This window comes from Equus quagga, chromosome 7 (genome assembly GCF_021613505.1).
Source record: "Equus quagga isolate Etosha38 chromosome 7, UCLA_HA_Equagga_1.0, whole genome shotgun sequence".
NCBI classification, from domain to species: Eukaryota; Metazoa; Chordata; class Mammalia; order Perissodactyla; family Equidae; genus Equus; species Equus quagga.
The window spans coordinates 45,357,241-45,380,493 of NC_060273.1; the positions used below are offsets into that span (position 1 = coordinate 45,357,241).

Consider the following 23,253-nt stretch of genomic DNA (forward strand, 5'->3'; position numbering starts at 1 on the left):
ACTAACATCATACTCAATGGTCAAATATTGAAAGCTTTTCCTCTAAGATCAAGAATAAGACAAGAATGCTAGGAGCTCTAGCCAGAGCAATCAGGCAAGAAAAAAAAAAAGAAATAAAAGCCATCAGAATTGGAAAGGAAGAAGTAAAATTGTTTGTTTGCTGGTGACACAATATTGTATATAGAAGGTCTGAAAGACTCCACCAAAATATTGCTAGAACTAGCAACAAATTCAGTACTTTCAGGATATAAAATCAACATACAGAAATCAGTTGTGTTTCTATATGTTAACAATGAACTATCTGAAAACAAAATAAAACAGTCTCATTTTCAATAGCATCTAAAATACTAAAATACTTAGGAATAAGTCTATCCAAGGAAGTGAAAGATCTATACACTGAAAACTATAAGACATTGATGAAAGAAATTGAAGATACAAATAAATGGAAAGATATATTATGTTCATGGGTCAGAGGAGTTAATATTGTTAAAATGTTCATGTTACTCAAAGCTATCTATAGATTCAATGCAATCCTTATCAAAATTCCAAGTTCCAATAGAAAAAACAATCCAAAAGTTCTTATGGAACCATAAAAGACCTTGAAGAGCTACAGCAGTCTTAAGAAAGAACAGAGCTGGAGGCAGCACACTTGCCAATTTCCAGCTGTATTACAAAGCTATAGTAATCGAAACAGTATGGTACTAACACGAAAACAGCCAGACCAGTGAAACAGAATTGAGAGCCCAGAAATAAACCCACGAATATATTTGGTCAACTTATATTTGACAAGGGAGCTAAGAATATTCAACAGGAAAGGATAGTCTCTTCATTAAATGATGTTGAGAAAACTGGATATTCCTATGCAAAAGGATAAAATTGGAGCCATCCTACACCACTCACAAAAATTAACTTGAAATGGGTTACACTTGAACATAAGACCTGAAACTGTAAAAGTCCTAGAAGAAAACATAGGGGAAAGCTTTTTGGCATTGGTCTTGGCAATGATTTTTTGGATATGACATCAAAAGCACAAGCAACAAAAGCAAAAATGGACAGGCGGGACTACACCAAACTAAAAAGCTTCCGCACAGCAAAAGAAATAATCAAAATGAAAAGGCAACCTATGGAATGGGAGAAAATGTTTGAAAACCGTGTATCAGATAAGGGATTAAAGCCAAAATGTGTAAGGAACTCATGCAACTCAACAGCAAAAAAAACAAAAACAAGAACAAATCACTATGATTAAAAAATCAGGAAAGAACCTAAATATTTTTCCAGAGAAGACACCAGAGGTACATGAAAAGATGCTCAACATCACTAATTATCAGGGAAATGCAAATGAAAACCACAATGAGATATCACCTCACATCTGTTAGAATAGCTATCATCAAAAAGATGAGAGAGAACAAGTGTTGGCAAGGATGTGGAGAAAAGGGAACCTTGCGCACTGTTGGTGCAGCCACTATGGACAACAGTATGGAGGTTCCTCAAAAAATAAAAAATAGAACCTACTGTTTGATCCAGCAATTCTACTTCCAGATCTATATTTGAAGGGAATGAAATGACTATCTTGAAGAGACATGTGTGCCCCCATGTTCACTGAAGTATTTTTCACGCCAGACATGGAAGCAACCTAAATGTCCATCTATGGATGACAAATTGGTAAGGAAATGTGGTACATATGTACAATGGAATATTATTCAGACTTTATAAAGAAGGAACTCTTGCCATTTGTGACACTATGGATGAAACTGGAGGACATTCTGCTAAGTGAAATAAGCCAGACACAGAAAGACAAATACTGTATGATCTCACTTATATGTGGAATCTAAAATAGTCAAACGCACAGAAGCAGAGAGCAGACTGGTGGTTGCCCAGAGGCTGAGGGGAGGGGGAAATGGGAGGCGATGGTCAAAAGGGACAAAATTTTAGTTGTGTAAGATGAATAAGTTCTGGAGATCTATTGTACAGCATAGTAGCTAAAGCCAACAATACTGTATACTTAAAATTTCCTAAGTGGGTAGTGGTTTTTTTGTTTTTTTTTTTAAAGATTTTATTTTTTCCTTTTTCTCCCCAAAGCCCCCCGGTACATAGTTGTGTATTCTTCGTTGTGGGTTCCTCTAGTTGTGGCATGTGGGACGCTGCCTCAGCGTGGTCTGACGAGCAGTGCCATGTCCGCGCCCAGGATTCGAACCGACGAAACACTGGGCCGCCTGCAGCGGAGCGTGCGAACTTAACCACTCGGCCACGGGGCCAGCCCCAAGTGGGTAGTGTTTTTACCACCAAAAAAATGATAATAAAGGAGGTGGGATGAAACGTTGGGAGGTGATGGATATGTGTATGGCCTTGATGGTGGTGATCATCTCATGAGTGTTTACTTACCCCAAACATATCAAGTTGTATACATTAAACATGTACAGCTTTTTACATGTCAGTCATACCTCAATAAATTGGTTTAAAAGATAAGCAGACAAACCCTGAGTGGATCGTAAGTATATGATCTAAAGGAAATCTATGTGCAGGTTGGACACGGTAGGGGCTCCCAGTGTGAGACCATTAGTTTATGGATAATGGACCAAAAATTCAAAGGTGTGGAAGCTGGGCGGGACATGACAGCAGGATAGCCAGGGGGAGGGCAGGGCCATGTGCCTGCAGGGGGCGGGGTGGCAGTTAGGGGTTGTCTGAGTCAGGCACTGAAGGAAGAATTTACTAGATGGCTGAGGTGGGGGCAGGAGCAGGGCCTCCTAAGCTGAGGGCCTGGTGGGTTCAGGAGCCAGGAGGCCAGTGCTCACTGGATTGGAAGGATGGGGCCATCCCAGTGACTGGTATGAGGTGTGTGAGCTGGGGGCAGGAAGGGCAATGGCCAGCTGAGAGCCTTAACTGCCGGAGTACAGGGCAGCCCAAATCTCTACAGAGATGGGAGTCCAGCAGGGGCTTTGCAGCAAGCAGGGCTGTGACTGGACTGAGGGGAGGCAGTGGTGCAGTCCTGGAGAGGCTGCGCCTGGAACTGACGTGGATGAAGGTGTAGACACTGGGGGCAGTGGGGACCATGGCCAGGCACAGAGGCACATGCTCCATCCATGGCATCCACTGCAGTGTGGTCAGAGCCTGTGATTCCCAAGGAAAACTGGAATTCCATTTTTGAAACATGAAACCTCATCATTTTGAGCGTTGGGTTCAGAATTTTAAACATATCATGTGGGTCCAGCTGAACGTGTTTGTAAGCAGGTTCAGCCCCTGGCTGACAGTTTTGACCTTTCTTTTGGACTTTTGGCTTAGGATGGGGTGCACTGGTCCATATTTGGTGCGTCTTAGTGTCCTCCCGGGGCCGCACAAGCCCGTCACTGTACTGGAATTCCTTCAGGCTGTCCTTGACAGTTGGTCTTGCAAACTCAGGTGGGGAGACTTGGGGGTTGGGCTGGGCATGACCCAGGCAGAACCCCTTCCCCAGACAGGGCTCACCACTGTCCAGTGGCCCTGGCCTCAGCGACAGGACCTGGAGGCTCTAGGCAGATGGGGCCTCTAGGGCCAACTGTCCATGCCCTCCCCGGTCTGGGGTTCAAACCTAGCACCTCGCTGGGGGCTGGGCAGGGTCAGCAGGGCCCTGCTTAGCCAGGTGGGAGGCTCTGCGCTCTGGTCCCTCCTCACTGCTCTATCTCCTTGGGCTGCTGTGCGCTGGGAATTTGAACCATCTTCTCTTTGCCCTGCAGGCTGGCCTGATCCGTATGGAGGAGGAGGAGTTCTTCATTGAGCCCCTGGAGAAGGGGCTGGTGGCAAAGGAGGCTGAGCAGGGCCGCGTGCATGTGGTGTACCGCCGGCCACCCACCCCTAGGTCCCCTCCTCTGGGGGGGCCACAGGCCCTGGACACAGGTAAGGCTGCTGTAGGTGGGCGGGCTGTGTGGTGAGCCCTGGCTGTCCCCTGGGGGACCAGGCACCCCTTCTGCAGGCCTGGTCCCAGGCTGATGCTGAGCCCTGCCCTTGCTGACTGCACTACACGGTGGGGGTACAGGGCTGCCGGGCTGAGGGCTTCTCTTCTGGTGCACATGGGCCACAAGCTTGCAGGTCCAGGGCCTCCATAGTGGGCAGTGAGGGCTGCCTGAGGGTCCACCTTCTGCTACCTAAAGGCCAACAAGTGTCAGGGAGCAGGGGGCCCCAGACCAAGCCTGCACCCTAGCCTGAGTCCCAGCCCCGTGTCTCTAGACTGCTTCTGAAGAGGATGTCTGCTGCCTGCAGACGGTCTCTCTCCTCTGTCTCTGTGCTGCCTGCTTGCCCTGCAGTGGTGACAGCCCTCCTTGGCTGCTCCCAGAGAAAGGTCCTGCCGGGAATGGAGGGAAGAGAGACCCCAGAGGTGCTCCTGGCAGCCTCGGCGCCCGCACACAGACTCATGTCACTTTGTCTTTTTCAGCTTAGAATCAGACTCTGATTCTGGGCCCAGCAGCGTGGAAGGCACTGCTGGGTGGGCATGGTGTCAGTCCTGGCTGCAGCCTCTCAGGGCCTCCAGGAGGCCAGGCCTACTCGCAGCCCGCACCTCCCCAGCCTTCTCGAGATCTTGTGTCCCAGGTTGCAGCAAGGCCAGGTTGGGCTCTGACCGTGGTCCTAGCAAGTCTCACGGTCCCCAGGGCTCCAGGGTGTGGATGAGGCTGCCTTGATTGCACCTAACTCTTGCGGGGCAGCTTAGCCCTCACCCTCCTGTCCTAGACCCCTGGCTGCCAACAGCCCTGGCAGGCGGCCAGCAGGCAGGGAATGGAGGCCTGGTCTTGGGTCAGGCTCATCTGCATATCTACGGGGAGCCCCGGAGGCCCCCTGGGCCAGCCCAGCCATGCCGTGATTTGCTGAGACACTGCCATCACCCCAAGCAGCCCTGGCTCATTTATTTTAGGTCTCTGACTTCTCAGCTTGACAGATAAATTGGGTGCAGCCTGGCAGGGCACCATGCTAATTTCAAGGAGCAGTGTCAGATACCTTTGCAGAGGAATCATTCCATCAGGAGGCCTGTGCTCTCCAGAGCAGATCAATACTTCCGGCAGCCGCTTCTTCCCGGGTGATGGATCGTGTCGCCTGGGCTGCTGGCAGCCTCAGCCCCTCCCACCTCTTTCTCCACCTTGGGCTTCTCTGCAGTGGGAGGAATGCAGAGTGACCCCTTGGGTGGGGGCAGGAATGAAACTGGGCAGGGGAAGTGCCCCAGACCAGAGATCATGGCCCTGGCCTTGCTCCTTGCTGGCTGGCTGCCCTTTGGCAAGTTTGGGCCTCTGGCCTCTGCCTTCTCATCTGTCCAGTGGGGTTGTAAATGCCTGTGACTCAGAGAGCTGAGGACCTGCCACTTCGGGCTTTGGGCTGGTGCTTCTGGGCTGGCTGGAAGAGTCAGGATGGTCCTGAGGGCCCTGCTCAGGTGGAGTGAGATGGAGCCTGCACAGAGGGACTGCTGGTGCCCTGGGCTGTGTCTCCAGTCCCAGATTCCAGGTGGTGCCTGTCTCCTGAACATGGCAGCCCTTCCCCATGGCTGGCGGCCTTGCCTTATTTTCTGGGCTTCTGTTGGTCTTTTGGCATCTTCTCTCCAATCTACCCCCCATCCGCCATCCACGTATCTTCAGTGAGAGTCTGGAACTCAGAACGCAGGAAAGGAATGTCAAACTCAGAATAAGCCCAGAAGCCACTGGCCCTAGAAGATTCTGGGTAAGGTCAACTGGTGGGTCAGGGGCTGAGGCTGCCCTGGGGGTGGGGGAGGGGAGCCTGTCCTAGGCTGGGCCCTTGGCCTCGGCCCCAGCTGTGGGTGTGTAGGCTCCAGGCTGTGGGCTGTGGGTGGTGGGTCCAGCCACAGGCCCCGGGGTCTGGGGCCAAGTGCCCTTTCCCTGACCTTCCTGCCCAGTGTCAGCATGACCCTGTGTGGGTGATTGCTCTGCAGAGCACATTTCTCCCTGGATGTGCCTGAGTGTTCCCGCTCAGCCAGGGCTGAGGCCCAATCACTGGCTGGAGGGGGTCCAGACACGTTTTAAACCCGGGCTGGGCTGAGGGCCCACAGTGACCTCAGATGGTCAGCTCTCCATCAGCCTGGGCTTGCCGGGCCCTCAGCGGTGGCTGGGAGGCGAGGACAAGCAGTGTCCTGGGCTGCATGTGTGTTTTCTTCTCTTTCCTGCAAGAGGACATGGGCTGCTGGGCTCATAACCCCAGGACCTCTGTCAAAGGTTTTCAGAGTGTGTGTGTGTGTGTGCGGGTGTGTGCATGCACGCAAGCCAGGGGACCTTTTCTTCTGGTGAGTTCTGATGGGAACGCTGGCATATCAATGTGCTCTGGCAGAAGCTGGCAGGAGGTTCTGACTGGAGGCTTCCTCCTGCTCCTGCACGGCAGCTTCCAGAAGTGGCTTTGAAGCCCCCTGGCCATTTGTTGATGGGCAGTGGATATGATGGGCCCTCTGAGGAAGGGCAGACATCTGTCCCAGGCTCCTGGTCTGGGAGATTGCCTAGGTGTGGGGGTGGCGGGGCGGCGCACATCCCACGTGGCTCCTCTAGGGCATTGAGACCCATTGCCCTGTTTTCCCCCATTGGCCAACAGGCTTCTTGGTGTGTTCTCGGGGACTCACGGAGCCTCAGAGCATCGTTGTCACTAAGAGTCTCCATCATCTGAGGTCAGTTGCTGGATTGCAGGCTGCCCGGCGAAATGGTTGGAAGATGAAGGTTTTTGTGTGTCTTCTAGGACTCAGGCCAGGGTGTGTACACTGGGCGGCGTAGTGCATAACAGTGTCGCCCTCAGGCACTGGAGGAGGGTATGGGGGGGGCAAGGGGTTGGGGGAGACGAGGGAGGACCTCTTCTCTCCTCACTGACCTTGCGGGTATTGCAGAAGCATCTCTGCTGAGCTCTGCTGGGCCTGGGAGCCCTGCCGGTCGGAGGGCAGAGCTCCGAGGCTGGGGTGCCAGGGCAGCCATTTGAGGAGAGGCAGTTGGGGTGTCTCCAGGCCACCTCTGGGCTGGGCCTTTCCCTGGCACCCCTAGTCCCGTTCTCTCCCCAGAGCCAGCCCTGCACCCAGGAGCAGTATGTTGAGGGTGCTGTGTGACGTTGGCCTCTCTGGTGTTTGCACACATGTGTGTGCATGTCTGTGTTTGCACTTGTGTGCGTGCATGTGTGTTTGCACTTGTACACATATGTGGACAGGGCCTCAGTGTGAGTTCTGGGCCTGTGCCTGAGCCCTGCCCTGGCTGCCATCTGTCAACCCTGTCTGGGGTTGTTGAGGAGGAGCCAGGGCCTGTGGGTGCACAATGAGGAGCCCCAGCCTGGCCGGAAGCCCTGCTCGGCGCTTGCCCTGGGTGATCCTGGCAGGTCACTCCTCGCTGAGTCTCAGGCTGCTACGACACGTTACCGCCAACCCGGTGGCTTAAAACAGGAGTTTGTTCCCTCCCACTTCTAGAGGGCAGAAGTCTGAGACCAGCATCACTGGGCTGAAGTCAAGGTGTCGGCAGGACTGTGCTCCTTCCTGGGCCTCGGGGCGGGGACAGGGGATCCGTTCCTTGCCTCTCCCACTTCTGGTGGCTGCTGGCCTTCCTTGGCGTGTCACCCCAGACTGCCTCTGTGCTCACATCGCCGCCTCCTCTTCTGTGTGGTTTAATCTTCCTTCCTCCCTCCTGTGTGAGGATGCGTGTGGTCACATTTAGGGCCCGCCTTGATAATCCAGGGTGATCGCCCTTGTCTCAAAATCTGTAATCCAATCACGTCTGCACAATCCTTTTTTGCGTCTAAGGTAACATTCATAGGCCCCAGGTATCTTTAGGGCCATCATTCAGCCTAAGCGGGAAGTGAATCAGTCCTCCTGTAGGAGGCGGGCCATGCAGTGAGCGGGCGCGTGTCCGTGAGGAACACTGCTGCAGGCATCCCCCCCTCCTTGGGGGACGGGGCTTGGGCACAGCCAGGCAGGCCCCTTGCCTTTCTTCTGCCTCTGCTGGACTCCCGTCCAGTCTCAGCCAGACTGTGGGGCCTGGAGAGGCTGGGCCACACCGCGGCTGGGCTGACCCCAAGACCGTGTGCATGGAGAAGCCAGCCTTGCTCTTAGCACCAAGGGGGCCTGAGCAGGTCCCCACAGGGTCCCCCTGGGCATGTGGTCTCTGTCAGGCACGCAGTGCCGTTTGCAGGAAGTCCTGGCCTGCCTAGACCAGGGCTGCAGACTCAGAGGCCTATGGACCTGGCAAGCAGGGCCAACGAGGATGGTGGCAGAGCGTGAGGGAGGATCACCCCGCCCTTGGCCTGGCTTCCACTTCCCTGCTTTGATACAATCGTGGACGCAGAGCGGGCTGCTCAACTAAAAGGAAAACCACGCAAGCACAGTGGCACGTGGCACCCAGCCCTGGCCTCATGGTGGGCAGAGGGCAGAGCTGACTCCTTCACAAAGGGCAGCCCATCCTTGGCTCGCTCCCTTGACCCCCTGACTGAGACCTGGTCGGTGTGTGGGCTTGGGGCAGCCGTCCTCTTAATATCAATGGTCCTTAGAATAAGAACTTTGGTGTGAACTCTCCTGATTTTAAAATGCTCCTTCAAGTTTCTGAAAAGCACCAATGGGCCAAATAAAACAGGGCTCACGTCGGCCCCCTGTGCTTATGAGATGCAGAGGCGGAAGCGGCCTGGGCGCTCCTCATGGGCTGCTCCTGCGGGCGCCTGCAGCCCGGCGCGGCCCTGGATGGAGGGGCTGTGAGCTGCTGCGGGCCCAGACTCCGGCCGCGGCCTGTGGGGCTGTGCCTCACACGCGGCTCTGGCTGAAGGAAGAGCGGTCGGACAGCTCAGTGCCCGTGACCCAGCGGCCTCCTTCTCGGAAGCAGCTGGTGCCAAGCCTCGGGCGCTGTCAGGCCGCTCGTCCTCCCTGGCGGGCAGAGGAGCGCCCTGCCTGCCGGCCGACGAAAGCCGCAGGGAGGGTGCGGGATGCAGCGCAGCCCAGCTTGGCCGCCCACAGAGTCCCCTCCTGACCCTCTGTGCCTCTGTCCCATCCTTGCCTTGAGCCATACAGGCGTTTTCCAGGCTGCCCAGGAGCCAAAGGGCCCACCTCCGGAGAGAAGGTGCACAGGGCAGGAGCTGAGGGCAGAGTGAATGCTGGGTGCTCTCGGGGGCCGCAGCCTCGAATGTTCCAGGGCAGGTAGCGGGCAGCCCCGGGAGGGTGGGGGTCTGACAGTTCTGTTTTGGCTAGCCCACTCTGGTCCAGGCTAGGGGCAGGGAGGCCAGAGCAGCGATGTGCACTGGGAGACTGGAGCCCTGTCGGGACTGGCCAGGGGCGGGAAGCGCGCAAGGCTCCGCTGTTGGCATGAGTCCTGGGGGAGAGGGCCCAGCCAGGGAGCCTGGTGGGCTGGGGGGTGAGGAGCCAGGGGTGGGGGGCACTGACCTGCTGGAAGTGAGCAGGAGGGTTCTCCTGCAGCCACTGACGTCTGTCTGGGTTTCCTGTTGCCACTGTAACAAGTTACCATAAACTTAGTGGCTTAAAACAACCCAGATTTATTCTCTTACAGTTTTGGAGGTCAGAAACCCAACATAGATCTTAAGGGGCTAAAATCCAGGTGTCAGCAGGGCTGGTTCCTTGTGGAGGCTCTAGGGCAGTCACTTCCTCACTCTCCCGGCTTCTGGTGGCCGCCCGCATCCCTTGGCTCGGGCGCATCACTCCCGTCTCTGTCTCCCTGCTCACAGCGCCTTTTCCTCTTCTGTGTCCGACTCCCTCTGCTTTTCTTATAAGGACACTTGTGATTACATTCGGCCCACTGGGATAATCCAGGAGACTCTTCCCATTTCAGGGTCCTTAAGCACACCTGCAGAGTTCTTTTAGCCATATAAGACAACACTCACAGGTTCTGAGGATTAGGATGTGGGCATCCTGGGGGCCGTGGTTCAGCCGACACCATGTCTGAGTGTTGGAGCCTGAGACCCTAGTGGAAGGGGAGAGAGGCCCTTGGCAGGCTTTGCACCCTGAGCCCCAGGCCTGGCCAGAGTTCCAGTGCTGGGGCCTGTCCCTGTGTCCCCAACCCAGGCACTTCTTAAGCCATTCGCCAGAGCTCTAGAGTGTAGCTGAGCACTCTCAGGTGGTGACTTGGGGCCTCTCCTTGGGGCTTGCCCCTGGGCCCTGCCCAGTAGGCTGTTGCCAGCTCACCGAGTTCCAGCTGAAAGTCTGGGCACCTTGGGCTTGACTCCTGGGCCTCCCAGTTCCTCCTCCTCATTCTTCCCCTGGGCTGTGCCTGCGGCTTGGGGACCAGAGGAAACCCAAGAAGAGGCTCTGATTGTGAAACCCGAGATGGCTGACCCGGCTCTGGGAGGCATGTTTCAGAGCTGAGCGCATCCTTGGCAGAGGTCTCCATGCTCCCACCGCTCTGCGGCTGGCCCCCTGGACAGCTGTGGGAGATGCCAGTGTGGTGACGTGGCCTCATGCCAGGAAGGGTGGGCGGCGTGGGCGCTGGGCAGCCTAGGCTGCATATTCTTCGAGGCCTGGAGTTGTCTGGGGTCAGACTTAGGAGAGCGCTATAGAGCTGTTGGTAGAGCTGGGGCACTTTCTGCCTGGGGTCTGCAGCTCAGAAGCCCTGCCGGGTGGGCCAGGAAGGCAGAGACGATGCTAGGTGTGCCCCCCTCCATGAAGTCTGTGACTAGTGCTCTGCCTGGCTGGCGCAGACAGCCCATGTCCTCAGCTCCTCTCCTCAGACTTAAATTTCCAGATCCCCATGTCTCAGGCTTGCCCTCCCCCTTCCTCTCTCTTCCCACCTCTGTGCAGGCTCTGGTTCAGGGGTGGAGCTGGCCAGGGAACATGGCCCGGGAAGTACCCAGCTCTTTGCTGGAGCATAGCAAAGAACAGGCAGAGATGACAAACGTGACCTGAACAGATGACGAATGTGACCTGGGGACAGCGGCTTGGCTCTGGCCTGGCTGCAGCTCCAAGTCGGACAAAGGGTCAATTCTCAGAGACAAGCAGTGGTTCTAGGCACGTCAGCACCTGCTCCCAGCATGGGGCTGGGGAATGGTCTGAGTTGAGGGTGCCTGCCTGGGCAGCTTACCCAAGCCCACAGGGTCTCAGTTTCCTCACCTGTGGGATGGGTGTGAGGTCACAGGAACTGTGGGAATAGATAAGCAAATCCTCGTCTCGCTCTCCACTGGCCCTGCTGCATGCTTGCTGCTGCGCGTCATTACGATTCTGGCTCCGGCGTCCTCTCCACCCTCGCCACCCCTTCTCCAAGGCTGTGTCTTCCACAGACATAATTAACTGATGCTCTTCCTTTCCTTTCCTTGGATTTCTGTTGTGAATGTCCCCCATAGAGCTTCCTGCTGCATACTGTAAGCACGCCCCGCTTCAGACAACGTGCAGCCCGGTGCAGCCGTGCTCTGCTCCGGGTGTCTGGAGTCTAACTGGCAGGAGTAACGTGCCTGGTTGTCGCACGGCCTGTGGGCTCTACATGGTCCCCAGTACAGCTGACTAGAATGTTTCTGGGAGATATGTGATGTCTCCAGGGACCACTTACTGTGTCTGTGGCGTTTGTGCTTCAGATGTGCCTGCTGGCCTGCGAGGGGCAGGAGGTGCTGGGCCTGAATACCCTTGGGGATCCTGATGAAACCTCCTCCACACCCCGGGTACCCCTATGGGACAATTGTGAAAGAGACATGGCTTCCTGCGTCTACACGATGGGTGACAGAGGGACGGACGTCCCACAGGGGTTCCCTGCAGAGGCCTCTGAGGGAGGCAAAGGGGCCGATGAGACTCAGCGTCAGAGGGATGGGGCTGCAGAGACAGCGAGAGCCATGTCCGAAGGGGATGGAAGGCTCTTACCCAGAAGCAGAAGCTGGGTTTGGGCCTGAGGTCCAACCTGTCCCAGTTGGAGACCTCTGACCACAGGCCCCGTTTCCTCTCAGAATTCTCCGCAGGTTGGCAAACACTTCAGCGAGCTCCAAGCCTGAAGTGTTTTCTATAAAAATTTCTAGTTTTCCTTGACCCATTTCTCTTTGAAGTTAATACCAAACCGTGCTGTGCACTTGGCCCTGAAGGAAGTCTGAGCTGGGAAAGGTCGTGCGCTGAGGTGGGAATGTTGGTGTCTGCCTCTCTCCCTCCCACCCTCAGGCTTAATTTTTCTGTCCCTCAGTCTCACCCTCTCTCTTGCACACGCACACGTGCACACACACATTTGGAACTTGGGCTGGATTCTTGAGTGGGGGTGTCTGTCCCAGAGCCTTCGCCTTGGCCCCATTGGCCTGGGCCCAGTCCTGGGTGCGGCTTCACAGCGACCCTGGGCACGGCCTCGGAATGCGCCTGGGGCTGAGGGGAGAGCCTGGTGGGGAGTCCAGCTGGAGCATCTCCCACAGGAGTCCAGGCAGGATGAAGGCGCACACTTGGGACGAGTCGGGGCTCTGGTGAGAGCTTGCATGATGGCTCAGGATTCAGAGGAAGCAGGACCAGGACCTGGTGGTGGGGAGGCCTGGGAGCTGGGCCTGCGCGGGGAGGTCGATGGCGCTGATCTGGGCTAGGAAGGGACCAGGTGCCTGGTGATTCTCCCTTGTCATGGCAGGATTAATAAGAATAACTACTGTCCTCCTGAGATGGCACACAGGCCATGAGCAGCATCTTCATTCTTTCGTTCACTCATTCATTCATTCAACGCGTTCTTACTGCACACCCACCTTGTGTCTGGGGCTGGATCAGGTGCTGGGGATTTGGCAGGGAATGAGCTGGATGAAACCCCTGCTCTTCCAGAGCTCACCGGCCAGCAGGAGACACAGTGAGCAGGTGCTGCAGAGAAGGGTAAATCCGAGAACTAAGAAAAATTGGAAGAAGGGGAGAGAGAGAGGGTGGGCAAGTCGGGGAGCCACTCCTGCTGGGTGAGATGACCCTGGCCGGCAGGAAGGCCCAGCCCCAGGAGACGGCCCCAGACAGAGGGATACAGGAACACTCGGCACCCACTGAGGGGGGGGGGTCATCCCCGTGTGACCGGGGTGCAGAGAGAAGGCCTTGTGCTTGTAGCCCAGGGAGTACCAGGTAGGGGGCCGGGGTAAGACCAGGGTCTTATTCTCCAGGCGATGGGGAGCCTTGGGAGGGCTCTCAGTGGTGACAGTGGGAGCAGGGAGGCCTGTGAGGGGCCTGGGTGGTCCTGGTTTCCGATGACAGATGGCCCAGTAGATGGGTTCAGGATGTGTTTGCAGGTAGAGCTCACAGCACATGGGTGTGAGGGACGGGATCAAGGAGAGGCCCGAGCAACCTGGAGGATGGCAGGTGGTTGTGCCTCAGACTGAGGTGGGGATCCCGCTGATCCCATTTGGCTTCCAGACTCGTGGGGCGGCCTCCCAGGCAGGCGGGCTCTGGGGTGTGCTTGCAGCTCCTCTTGCCTCGGAGACAGAGGCCCTGCTCTGTGGGCCAGGGTGGCTGGGCATGGTGTGAGGTCCAGGGTCCCTGTGGACATTCATGTGCCCTTGCCTCTTTGGCAGGCCAGGTCCCGCTTCCCCAGTCTGTCACTTTGGGGAGGGCCCAGACCTGGCGGGGTGGATGGAAGCTTGTGAGAGCAGGCATGGTGGGCTGTGTGCCTGCTTCTGAGGCCTTCTGGGCAGAAGCCTGCTGTCTACCCAGCTGGGCCAGAGGCAGTGCTGGTCAGCTGCTTGCACAGCCACTGCCCGGATGGTGGTAACAGCCCTGCCCCTAATGCAACCTCTCTTGGAACTTGGGTTTGGGGACCTCCTGGCAGGGGCTTGCGTTCTTTTCCTGTGAATGGGTGCCTGTTGCTGACCCTGTGGGCCGCGGGCCGGAACCAGCCCAGATGCCCTCAAGCCCTGGCCCTGAGCAGCCGGCAGGGAGTACTTGCCCAGTGACTGAAATAATTATGGAGCCAAGCAGACGACAGACTCACGGTTCTGGGGGCAGAGCCAGACCGGTTTCCCATGGAGGCTCCGGGTCTCCGAATCCCCCCAGCCCGGGCCTTTGCCGGCTGACGGGCTGCTGGCCCCGCGCTGAGGCAGGGCTGCCCTGGGCTGTAACTTGTGCCTCTTTGGCTGCCGGGGAGAAGGGATGCTCTGTCTGCGTCTGATGACTGTGTCTGTCTCCTCTTCTCATTTAAGTCCTTTGCCGGTTCCTCCCCCCGGGTCTTCTATATCAGGATAAGCCCTTCGTCTGTTTAGATATCGACTTTCTGTTGTGCTTGCTGCAAGCCTGCTCCCCAGGCTGTAGTTCCTCTCTCCTCAGTCTTGTTAGTTTTTGTTGCACAAAAGCCGGTCTTTCTGTGGCCCAGCCTGCGGGTGATTCACCTGCCCTGGAGCCGTGTCGCTGGTCGGGGGACACGCGCCTTGGTGGAGGACCTGCGTGAGGATGGGCACTCTGCATCCACGTGTCATTTAATGTGCTGGGCAGCCTGCAAGCAGGCAGCGAAGCGAGGCCCAGGAGCACTGCCGTGGGGGCCGCGATGAGCCAGGGAGAGGAGATGCCTGCCTTGGTCGGGCGCTCACATGTGTGGCGTTCTCCGGAGCACTGGAGGCACGTCATCTTGTGGATTCTTGTCACCAGCCCTGGGCTTCAGTGGTGCTGTCATTGTGCCCACATTACAGATGAGGAAACCAAGGCACCAACGGTTGCCCAGCTGGTAAGTTGCAGAGCTGCAGTTGAAGCCAGGCCATTGACCCGCGTGCGGCAGGGAGGAGCAGGGTGGACCCAGGCTGCTGGCCCGTGCAGCGCCTCTCATCCACCCCAGAACCTGGGCTGAGAGGCCCAGCTATCTTAGAGCCCACCCGAAGGCTGTCTGTCCACTGACTGGATGCAGAAACAGGGCTGGTGCAGGGGCGAGGACAATGTCTCGGCTCACTCAGCACACTGGCCGTGGGGAGAGCCCTCTGCTTGCCGCGGAATTCCCAGCATTGGGGGAGTGCCTGGCACACGGTGCTTAAACATCCATGGAAAGGAAGAATGAGTGCAGCTGCCCAGGAAGCCTGGCCACACGGTCCTCGTTCCTGGAGAAGAGGCTCCTGGCAGGCATCTGAGGCTCACCGCCAGAGCCCACGTTTATTGTGGCAGCCGCTTTTACACTCCTGGCTGTGACTTTTGGGTTTCTGCAGGTGGGATGTTGCTGGGGCCACAGGCCCCTGGGCTGTCCAGTGGTCGTGGGCCTTGACTGGTGACGTGGGTAGCTGTGCTGGGGTGGCAGGACACTGCGCGGGGGAAGGCGGCACGCACTGCCTCCCATTCACCAAGCTCTGTCTCTGAACATAAAGTGCCCCATGGAAACCATATCCCTTGTTAACTTAATTCATTCGACAGATATTTATTGATGGCCCACGCAGGGCCCGGCACTGGGCCAGCTCCAGGACCCTAGGGAACCAGACAGACTCAGCCTCCCGGCTCCACCCTAACCTCACAGCTCATGGTGGAGGGGTCAGTCCACAAATGCCTACACAGTTAGAGATGGTGGGAAGTGCCACGAGGAACCACACGGTGACTGGAGGGTGGAGCTGAGATCTGAAGTGTGCACTGCAGTTCCTAGGAGAGAAGAGCGGGGCGGGTGCAGGCAGCAGGCGAGCGTCCTGAGGAAGTGGACTTGGCCTGTTTGGGGGTCTGGCGGGGGGGCCCAAGGGGCAGATTATGGTGGGTCTCTGAGCTCAGTCTTGGGACGGGGAGCAGTGCCCTGCTATAAGTGCGGAAGAGGCATGGCCTCGTTTCCATGGAGGAGGGGAAGTGGGGAGAGGCCAGGGGCCTGGAGGAGGCTGCTGCCGTGGGCTGGGGGAGACTGTGCCCTGGACCAGGGTGGCCCTGGGAATGGAGAGGATGGCCAGATGCAACATGGAGTGATAGAGCAGGTAGGGTGTTGGGGTCCTTCTAGGTAATCGCCTTGGAGGTCAGAGCCCACCAGGCAGAACCAGATTCCCATCCAGGCTCACCCAAGGTCAGGGAGGAGCCAGAACCAGAGCTCCTGGCCAGACCTCTCCGATCCCCACCTCTGCCCCACCTTGACCCTGCAGACCCTCGAGGTGGCTCTTGCCAGAATCATCTCCTTTGCAGGGGTCCCGGCCTGGGAAGGTCTCTGTGTGTCCTGGCCTTTTTTTTTAAGGATTCTATTCAGATCTCTCTGGATTCACATTTGGGACGGGTAAAAATGCCAGCTCCCATCCTAGCTGGGATAAGTGCTGCCTGGGGCTTGGAGCCTGACTTTGACCAACTTCAGGGACTCTGTGGGGCGTGCCACGGGGGACCATTATCACCATTTTTATCCTCAGTGTTTTGATGGTTCACTGGGCAGGGGCTGGGCTGGCCAGGCTTGGGGGACAAGTGGGCTGGGCAGGTGATGGAGTCAGGAGAACAAAGAGCTGGGGCACCAGGCCAGTCTGGCCAGGTGATGTCCCACAGGGCGAAGGACCAAGGGCCACCCTGAGATTCCCAGACCACAGGGGTGAGCCCCCAGTGAACTGTGGGGAGTGGGACTTGGGGTCGGGTTGACTGCAGCTCAGTACAGGTCATTGGGGTTGAAAGGCCCAAGGGGGCTCAAGTTAGGGACAGGGGAGTGATGGCCTGCTCAACCCCACCCACCAAACCCAGAGCCACAGTTGGGGGCAACTGCAGGCTGAAGCATATGCAGAAGGCTTGGGGGCCTGTGCCCAGTGGCCAGACTCAAGAGGCACAGAGCTGGATGGGCAGCGACAGGGAGCCCCCGACAGGTCAGAGCCCCCAAAGACAAGAGCTCATGTCCTTGCAACCTTGCCCAGAGCTTGGGAGTCAGGTGTCAACAGAGGGCCCATCTCTGCAGGCGTCTCGGATGCCCACGTGGATGCGGTGCAGGCCAGCGTGGGACAGCTGCAGGAGAGCTTCCGATTTCTCAAGGGAAGCAGGAAATTGCGATTTTATGTAAAACCTCTTCGTTTTCAAATGTTGGCAGCTAATTCAGAATTTTCAAACACTGTGTATGGGCCAAGCAGGCCTTTGGCGGCGGGGGCGAGGGATCACGGGGTGACTCCAGTGGCTGGGCACCCGAGGCCACGGCATTCCACACAGCTCTCTGTGTGGCCGGCGCTGCCTTGGAGGCGAAAGGCACTTGAGAGGGATCTTTATTTCATCTGGGAAACGTCGCAAGAGACCTTTCCAGCAGCTCCAACTCTGTGAGTGGAGCTCTGCGGTCATGGGTTTTCTTGGAGGCGGTGGGGACACCAATCTGCAGAGCACTAGCGGGAAGAGGGTGCTCCCTCCAGGCCTCCAGACAGAGCCTGGGCAGGGTGGCCCTGTGGTGGGATCAGCCCTCAGGCTCTAGGAGGTGCCCTCTGCCCACAAAGCACTGGGCGGCCCCACCCCACTTGCCGGGCCGGACAGCTCTGGGGTGGACAGACCCTGTGATTGTCTCTTCTGGACTCAAGTTCCAGGGGCCTGAGGCTCTGCTTCAGCTCATCTGTCCTTGGAGTCCCTGCAACCTGGGGAGCAAATGGTCAAGTGTAGGTGTAGGAAGATTCTGATCAGATGACCGAGCTCCTTTGTTCTGGGTGACGTCCCAGGATCTACTGAGATTCTTGGCCTTTGTCAACAGTAGGACAGAAGGGGGCTTGTCCTTGTCCTGGGACCTTGGACTGGGAGGGGCATAGGGTCTTCACACGCCTAGAAGAGGCCAGCCCTGCAGGACCCACCTTGACCCACCTCAGTAAATTCAGCTTGGGCCCTTGGTGACAGACCTCAGGGGCCAGGCCTTGAGTCCCCTCTCTTGGTCCTTGGTGCCTAGAATGTGTGGGTGCTCCCCAAGGACTGTGGTGGCCTGGGGGTGGGGGGTGAGGGGGCCAGGGTCTCAGCATGGCCCTGGTTTGCCAGTCCTGCTCTGGCCTGTTCTCCTTTTCCCTGTTTGTGACGTTGGGGGCTTTGGGCTAGAGCCAAGCCTCAGCCGGCAGCTCATGGGCTCTGTCGCCGCTGTCACCCCCACACGTTTTATTTGACTCATGCCGTGACTTCAGAACTGTGAGTACACACTTGGAAGTCAGGAGGCTTAGCATTAAAATCTCGATTTTCAGTTTCTCAGATCAGAAGGCCTGGTGCTCCTGGGCCTGCTCCTGCGGGCAGTACTAAGTGGGGCGCCAGGCTTCTTCCAGGAGGGGCGTGCAGCCCCTGTCCCCACTGTTTCCCTTCTGGCCCACCCACTCACTCCGTCCTCGCCTGCCCTGGGAGGCAATGGAGAAAGGCTCCAGAACAAAGATGACCTCTGGAGGATAGTTACACAAACACAAACTCATTCTGTCTCTCTCATGCACTCGTGTGCACACACATGCATGTATGCACACACATGTATGCACGCACACATGTGCACAGAACAGACACATCAACATCTTCATGGAATGAACCGTGGGACCCTGAAGAGTTTCCCTGGCCTGAGTGCCAGGACACCAGTGTCTGGCCTGTCTCTGGATGAGCCTTGGAAGTACTCCCCGGGCCTTGGTGGTGGCCTCAGGCTCGTAGAGCTCCATGGGCGGCCCTGACAACTGTGGTCCTCATCAGTGGGTCCCAGGACACTTCCCCTTTTGGCACATATGGCTCAAGCGAGGGGTCACAAGAGCAGACAAGCTGCGACCTAGGGGCTCACTGTGCCCTGGGCCAAGCTGGCTGCTTGCCTGGGTGAGAGGTAGGTGTGCTCTCACTGAAGGGGCCCAGGGCTGCAGTCCTCTGAGGGCAGAACAAGACCGTCCAAGTCTTCTGGGGGAAGGGCAGGCTCAGAGAGCACTTTCCACAGTGCTCAGGGAGAGCACTGCAAGGGGAGCTGCTGGGTGACTTGCCAAAGCTTACGTGTGGGGGTGCAGGCAGCCCCCAGGGCCCGCCAGATTGGCTGGTGGGATAGGAGCCAGTTCTCAGGCTGGCAGTGTCTGTGCAAAGGGGCTCGCTGGGGCTGGTGGCCTGGCGGGTGGAGGGTGAGTGTGCCCACGCCTTCCATGGTTGCACTCTGCACCCAGGCCCTGGCAGCCTGGCCCCACACCTGCTCCTGCAGAGCCACCTGCTCCCTGTGAATGCCGATGACAGGAGAGAGAGAGTCTGGCCTCTGTGTAGTCAGTGTTTACATCATGTGTGGCTCCAGCAGTGGCCAAGGGCCAACTCCGGGGGAACACGGTGGTTCTCCCACCTGCTGCCCCTTGAAAGGAGCTGGGGTGGACCCCAGTCCCATGGTTTTGGGAGGCAGCCCTGCCTCAGGGCTTTGCTGATTCCCTTCTGAGCCAGGCCCCGACTGGCTCTCAGGAGAGAGGATAGAGGTAGGGGGATCCTGAGGTGCACAGTGGGAAGGGTCTGACCTCACAGTGGAGGGACAGTGGTGAGATGGGGGATAAGCTGGTCTAAATCCAGACCACTCTCAGGTGCAGAGGCTGCCCCAGCTCTGCCCCCTCCCCAGCTTCAGGCCCACAGCCCAGACTCCCTCCTGGAAGTTTTCACTGGGAGGGCCGTGGTGCTCTGGTCTCGAGTCACACACCCCCAGGCCCAAATCCAAGGCCCGATTCTGAGCTGCGGAGCAGTCCCCCTGCTCCCTCCTCAGGCTCTGGAGGTGGCCTGCCTGGTTGCTCTGAGTTACAGTGGATCCCAAATTCAGGGAGAGAGGGGCCTTCAGGCCTGGTGTAGACTGGGTGCATACTAGCTGAATTCAAGTTTGAATCTCCTCCTCCCTGACGGGCTCCTTCTGCCCTGCTTCAGTGACTGGTCTGGGCATTGCTGATCCCCGAGGGAAGATGTCCTGGGCTGTTATCTTCAGCTCCTTTCTCAGCTCCAGAGCTGATCTGTGGACAAGCCTGACCAATTTCGCCCCTAAAATGCCTAGAAACAGCACTGCCACCACCCTGTCCCTGACTTTGTTGCCTGACTCAGTTGCCATGGACACGAAGGATTCACTTTCCAGTGTCAGAGTCCATTTGTTCACTCATCCATCCATTTATTCATTCACTCATTCATTCACTCACTCATTTATTGATTCACTCATCCATTCATTCATTTACTCACTCACTTATACCTCCCTCCATCCCTCCCTCCATCCATCCCTCCATCCCTCCATCCATCCATCCCTCCATCCATTCCTCCATCCATCCCTCCATCCATCCCTCCATCCATCCCTCCATCCCTCCATCCATTCCTCCATCCATCCCTCCATCCATCCCTCCATCCTTCCATCCCTCCATCCCTCCATCCATTCCTCCGTCCATCCCTCTGTCCATCCATCCCTCCATCCCTCCCTCCATCCATCCCTCCATCCCTCCATCCATCCATCCCTCCATCCATTCCTCCATCCATCCCTCCATCCATCCCTCCATCCCTCCATTCATCTATCCCTCCATCCATCCCTCCATCCCTCCATCCATTCCTCCATCCATCCCTCCATCCATCTATCCATCCCTCCATCCCTCCCTCCATCCCTCCCTCCATCCCTCCATCCATTCCTCCATCCATCCATCCATCCAGCTGGTGTTTGCAAGTGCCCCTGAGCTGGCTCTGTGCTGGGCATTGAGCATGCATGATCTGGTCTCTGCCCCGAGGAGGTCTGGGTGGAGGGAGAGGAAGACAAGGGGACAAACAATGACAAGTGCTGCTGACACCCTGGAGAGGCCCAGGGCATGGGCAGCTGACCATTGCTCTGGGCAGGTGAGCTCCAGGAAGCTCATCAGAGCAGGGCTGCTCTCGCCAGGCCTCAAGGCCGAGTGGCTGCCCCCGGGCTCCGGGGATGAGGGCAGGTCACGCTGGCTCAAAGCAAAGACTCTGAGCTTCTGCTACCTGGTTTAAATCCTGGCTTCTGCTTCCGCCTCTCTGTGCCTGTTTCCTCATCAGAAAAATGGAGAAAAGGGGTTTGTACTTGGTAGGGCTATGGGGTGGATTGGACCCCATCAAATCTGTGAAGAGCCCAGTGTGGGCCTGGCGCATGCTAAGGAATAACGTGTTGTCGTTAGTGGAGGGGAAAGCCCCACCTGGGGTCTCCGCGACTTTTCCCATCCCAGCACCAGCACTGTCCCTCTGAGGGGACATGGGCCACAAGCACTGAAGCTGCCCCTTCACTCTTCTGCGGGCTGCTGGGCCCAGGTGATGGGGAAGAGAAAGGCTTCCTTAAAGAACTCCTGGGGTTTGTGTGCCAGTCCACCTCCAGCTCCTGCCCCCAGCTGCTGCCCACCTGCATTTATTCGGCAGACAGCTGCTGGGCTGCTGTCCCGTGCCGGGCTCAGGTGGGCTCAGGGTGGGACAGTCATGGACCGACCCATTTGCTCTCTTGCCTTACCAGGTCACATGTGAGAAGCAGGCACAGCACAGGGCAATGGCTCCTGAAGTAGAGGGGTCAGTGAGGGCCTGGGGGCCCCCCGGAGGGGTCATCGACTTTGCCTGCTCTACCACCTGGAGACGGTGGTCTGGGTAGTCCTGAAAGATGGGGGGTGGAAGCTCTCATGGGAGCCCGCCTGGCCCCGGGGGTCTTCCAGAGCTGGTGGAAGCGGAGGGCTGCCGCCACGGGCCTTGTTGGACACCATGACATGGTGTTTTTCTCACATGGTGTTGAAAAACAACTCAAACGAATGGAGCTAACATGTAAGAAGACTTCCAGCTTCCCCTGAGAAATCAGGACCCCTGACAGCACCGGGGCTGCACTACTCTCCCTCGGGGTCCCAGTGGATATGTGCCCAGGGGCCCTGGGTAGGGGACATGCTCTCCTTTTCCAGTCCCCACCATATCCAGTGATTCTCTGGCCCAGAGTTTGGGGCTCGGGACCCTTCATCATTGTGCCCTGTAGTCTTTCTTTTAGCCAAAGGATTTCTCTGCGACTCTGGTGCTATCACAAGCTGACGAAGGACAGCCAGGCAGAGAGGGCGCTCCAGGGAGGGGGAGACTGTTGGTGACCTCGTGGCTTAGGGAGTATTCTGAAGGGCTTAATTTGCAACCCTCAGCTGGCATCACTGATTTCTGCCTCCCCTTGGCTCCTATAAGCATTTGAATTGCTGCCACTGGCCATTTTTTCCTCTTTTTTTGACTTATAATTCATATAAGATCCACCATTTTAACCACTTAAAAATGTATATGGTTTTTAGATGTACTGGTTTTTAGAATATTCACAGTGTTGTACAACCATCGGTACCAATTAGTTCCAGAATATTTTCATCCCCCCAGACAGAAACCCCATACCCACCAGCAGTCACTCCCCATTCCCTGTCTCCCCAGCCACTGGCAACCATTAATCTACCTCCTGTCTCTACGGGTCTGCATGTTCTAGACACTTCATATAAAGGGAATCACACAATCTGTGGCCTTTTGGGCCTGGCTTTACCCTTGGTCTTTTAAAATAATCTATCTTGCTAGTGTGCAGGCCCACGGTTCACCCATCTGGGCGCGTTGACTGGTTTTCTCCCTTCATGGCCATGCTGGCTCCATCTCATCCCTCACTGGGTGTCTGAGGTCCTTCTCTGCCCCGCAGTTCTGCCGGGCCGTGCTGCATCTTCCAGAACTGCACGCCTGTGCCACTGACCACTCTTCGGACCCGGCAGGGGCAGTGGACCAGCCTCCTGGCTCCTTCTCCTGACTTTTCTATGACCATGGCCACTTCTCATTGGTTCTAGGTTGCTTCCAGAAAAGGGGATAAAGGGGCCTTATTCATTTCTTCAGAAAACATTTAGTTTAAGGCCCTGTTACCTACACTTTCTGGGCCAGTCCTCAGAAGGACTGCAAGGGAGGGTGTGTGGTCCCAGGGAGCCTCTGCCTGGGAGCATTGGGTGCCCGCTGACGTCGACATAAAATAATACTAACACTGAATTGTACCAATATTACTACCGCTAGAAACTGAAGTAGTGCTCAGTGGCAGAAGGAAGGCCCTGCTGGGGCTGGGATCAGGGCACAGCCGCATCTCACACACCTGCTCCTGTCCTGATATGGAGGTGGGCCTGGGGTCAGCGTGCTGGGCGCCCGTGTCTCTCCATGACAGGGGCTGCATCTCACGTGCCTGCAACAGGGAGCAACATGCATTCGTGAAGCCCAGGTGTGTAACACAGTAGAGGACAGTGGAGACTGTGGTTAGAAAACAATCCAGCACATGCTTCCTTTGAAGGGGTGGCCTCCTCCACGCTCCGGAAATGAGCTCAGTGTTGACACCGAAGAGGCACTTGAGGTTCCCCCAAGATGGCTTGTTGACAGGGGTGCCAACCAACTCTGGAGAAGCTCCAAACTGGGAACGTGGATTCTGAGAAACAGCAACACAAACCTCCACCCCCACCCCCATCCCCAAAGAGAGAGTAACAGCTGTGAGAGGCCTGTGGAGACGGGACTGGTGCTGATATGCAGATTGGAACTGGTGTGGAGTCATGTCTGTGTGTCCACCAGTGGAC

General features: G+C 56.8%; 1 protein-coding gene across 1 annotated transcript in view; it reads left to right on the forward strand.

Annotated features, from left to right (window-relative positions):
• Window positions 1–23,253, forward strand: part of ADAMTS2 (ADAM metallopeptidase with thrombospondin type 1 motif 2) — a 215,476-nt gene that overhangs the window by 61,347 nt on the left and 130,876 nt on the right. The window contains exon 3 of the mRNA XM_046667680.1: window positions 3,711–3,870. Coding sequence (XP_046523636.1) covers window positions 3,711–3,870 — 160 coding nt within the window. The remainder of the gene's footprint in view (window positions 1–3,710; window positions 3,871–23,253) is intronic.